Raw genomic sequence first — 1,435 nt, forward strand, 5'->3', positions numbered from 1 at the left:
GTTTCCAGGTGAGTGGACTGGTTCCAGGTGAGTAAATGGACTGGTTCCAGGTGAGTGGCCTGGTTCCAGGTGAGTAAATGGACTGGTTCCAGGTGAGTGGACTGGTTCCAGGTGAGTAAATGGACTGGTTCCAGGTGAGTGGCCTGGTTCCAGGTGAGTAAATGGACTGTTTCCAGGTGAGTGGACTGGTTCCAGGTGAGTAAATGGACTGGTTCCAGGTGAGTGGCCTGGTTCCAGGTGAGTAAATGGACTGGTTCCAGGTGAGTGGACTGGTTCCAGGTGAGTAAATGGACTGGTTCCAGGTGAGTGGCCTGGTTCCAGGTGAGTAAATGGACTGTTTCCAGGTGAGTGGACTGGTTCCAGGTGAGTAAATGGACTGGTTCCAGGTGAGTGGGGTTTACCTGCGGCCGGCAGCACCTCGTCCAGCAGGTGCAGCAGCTTCTCCGTCAGAGATGCCAGTGATGTCACAAACTGCTCGGCTCTTCCTCTCACACACTCCTGCATCACACACACAGTGAGCGTTTGACTGCAGGTGGGGTAACCTCTCTGGCTCCGCCCCCTTCTACCTGCAGCTCCAAGTGTGACCTGAGGATGGCGCTGTGCAGCTGCTGCTGCCGGCGCTCCTCCTTGCTCTCCAGCGTCTTCAGCTCGTCCTCCTTGAGGGACACCCGCAGCCGGCCCAGGTTGGACATCTGGGGAGGGACAGCAGCTTCAGGGACCTCCGTCCGTCCAGGTGGACCAGAGACTCTGAGCGTCTCACCTTCTGCTCCTTGCCGGCCGCCAACTCCTCCTCCAGCCTCTTCCTGACCAAGGCCAGCTCCTCTGTAAGCCACACCCCCTCCTGGCCTACATGATGGCTGATCAGGACCTCAGGCAGGGAGTCCAGCATCTCCCTGAACTTGGACAGCTGCTTCACCACCTCTGGGACAGGAGGACAGGTGAGGACAGGTGAGACCTGGACAGGTAGGGTCTAACAGTGAGCAGATATCGTACCGTCTTTGCTCATGATCAGGAACTTCTTGCCCTGCTCCTGGTATCCCAGCAGCCTTTTCTGTATGGCCTCGGCCCATATGTCGGCCGACTCGGGCACCAGGCTGAAGGTGGAGACGTGGCTGGCGCTGTAGAAAACCTGAAGGGGAGGACAGACAGGTTATGGGCCAGATCGGACCGAACTGGAGGTTCTTGAGGTTCTGATCGTTACCCTGGCAGCCTCCAGCACGGTGTCGTTGGACCACCACAGGATGGTGTTCAGCGCCGCGGCGAAGGACCTGGGAGAAGATCAGCAACATGGAGACAATGATTCTGAGCCAGGTTTACCATCTGCTGGCCATGCACAACCAGAGACGGCGGCCATCTTTACTGCCATAAACACAGTGCTGCGGCAGCCATCTTTACTGCCATAAACACAGTGCTGCGGCAGCCATCTTTACTGCCA

General features: G+C 57.5%; 1 protein-coding gene across 1 annotated transcript in view; it reads right to left on the reverse strand.

The window, feature by feature from the left end:
• The window catches only part of ccdc180 (coiled-coil domain containing 180), an 18,446-nt gene that overhangs the window by 1,290 nt on the left and 15,721 nt on the right, over nt 1-1,435 (reverse strand). Inside the window, exons 29-33 of the mRNA XM_016666622.1 lie at nt 1,202-1,268; nt 994-1,129; nt 761-921; nt 567-692; nt 402-498 (exon numbers count right to left, since the gene is read on the reverse strand). Coding sequence (XP_016522108.1) covers nt 402-498; nt 567-692; nt 761-921; nt 994-1,129; nt 1,202-1,268 — 587 coding nt within the window. The remainder of the gene's footprint in view (nt 1-401; nt 499-566; nt 693-760; nt 922-993; nt 1,130-1,201; nt 1,269-1,435) is intronic.

The sequence above is a fragment of the Poecilia formosa genome, unplaced genomic scaffold (assembly GCF_000485575.1).
Source record: "Poecilia formosa unplaced genomic scaffold, Poecilia_formosa-5.1.2 Scaffold755, whole genome shotgun sequence".
NCBI lineage: Eukaryota > Metazoa > Chordata > Actinopteri > Cyprinodontiformes > Poeciliidae > Poecilia > Poecilia formosa.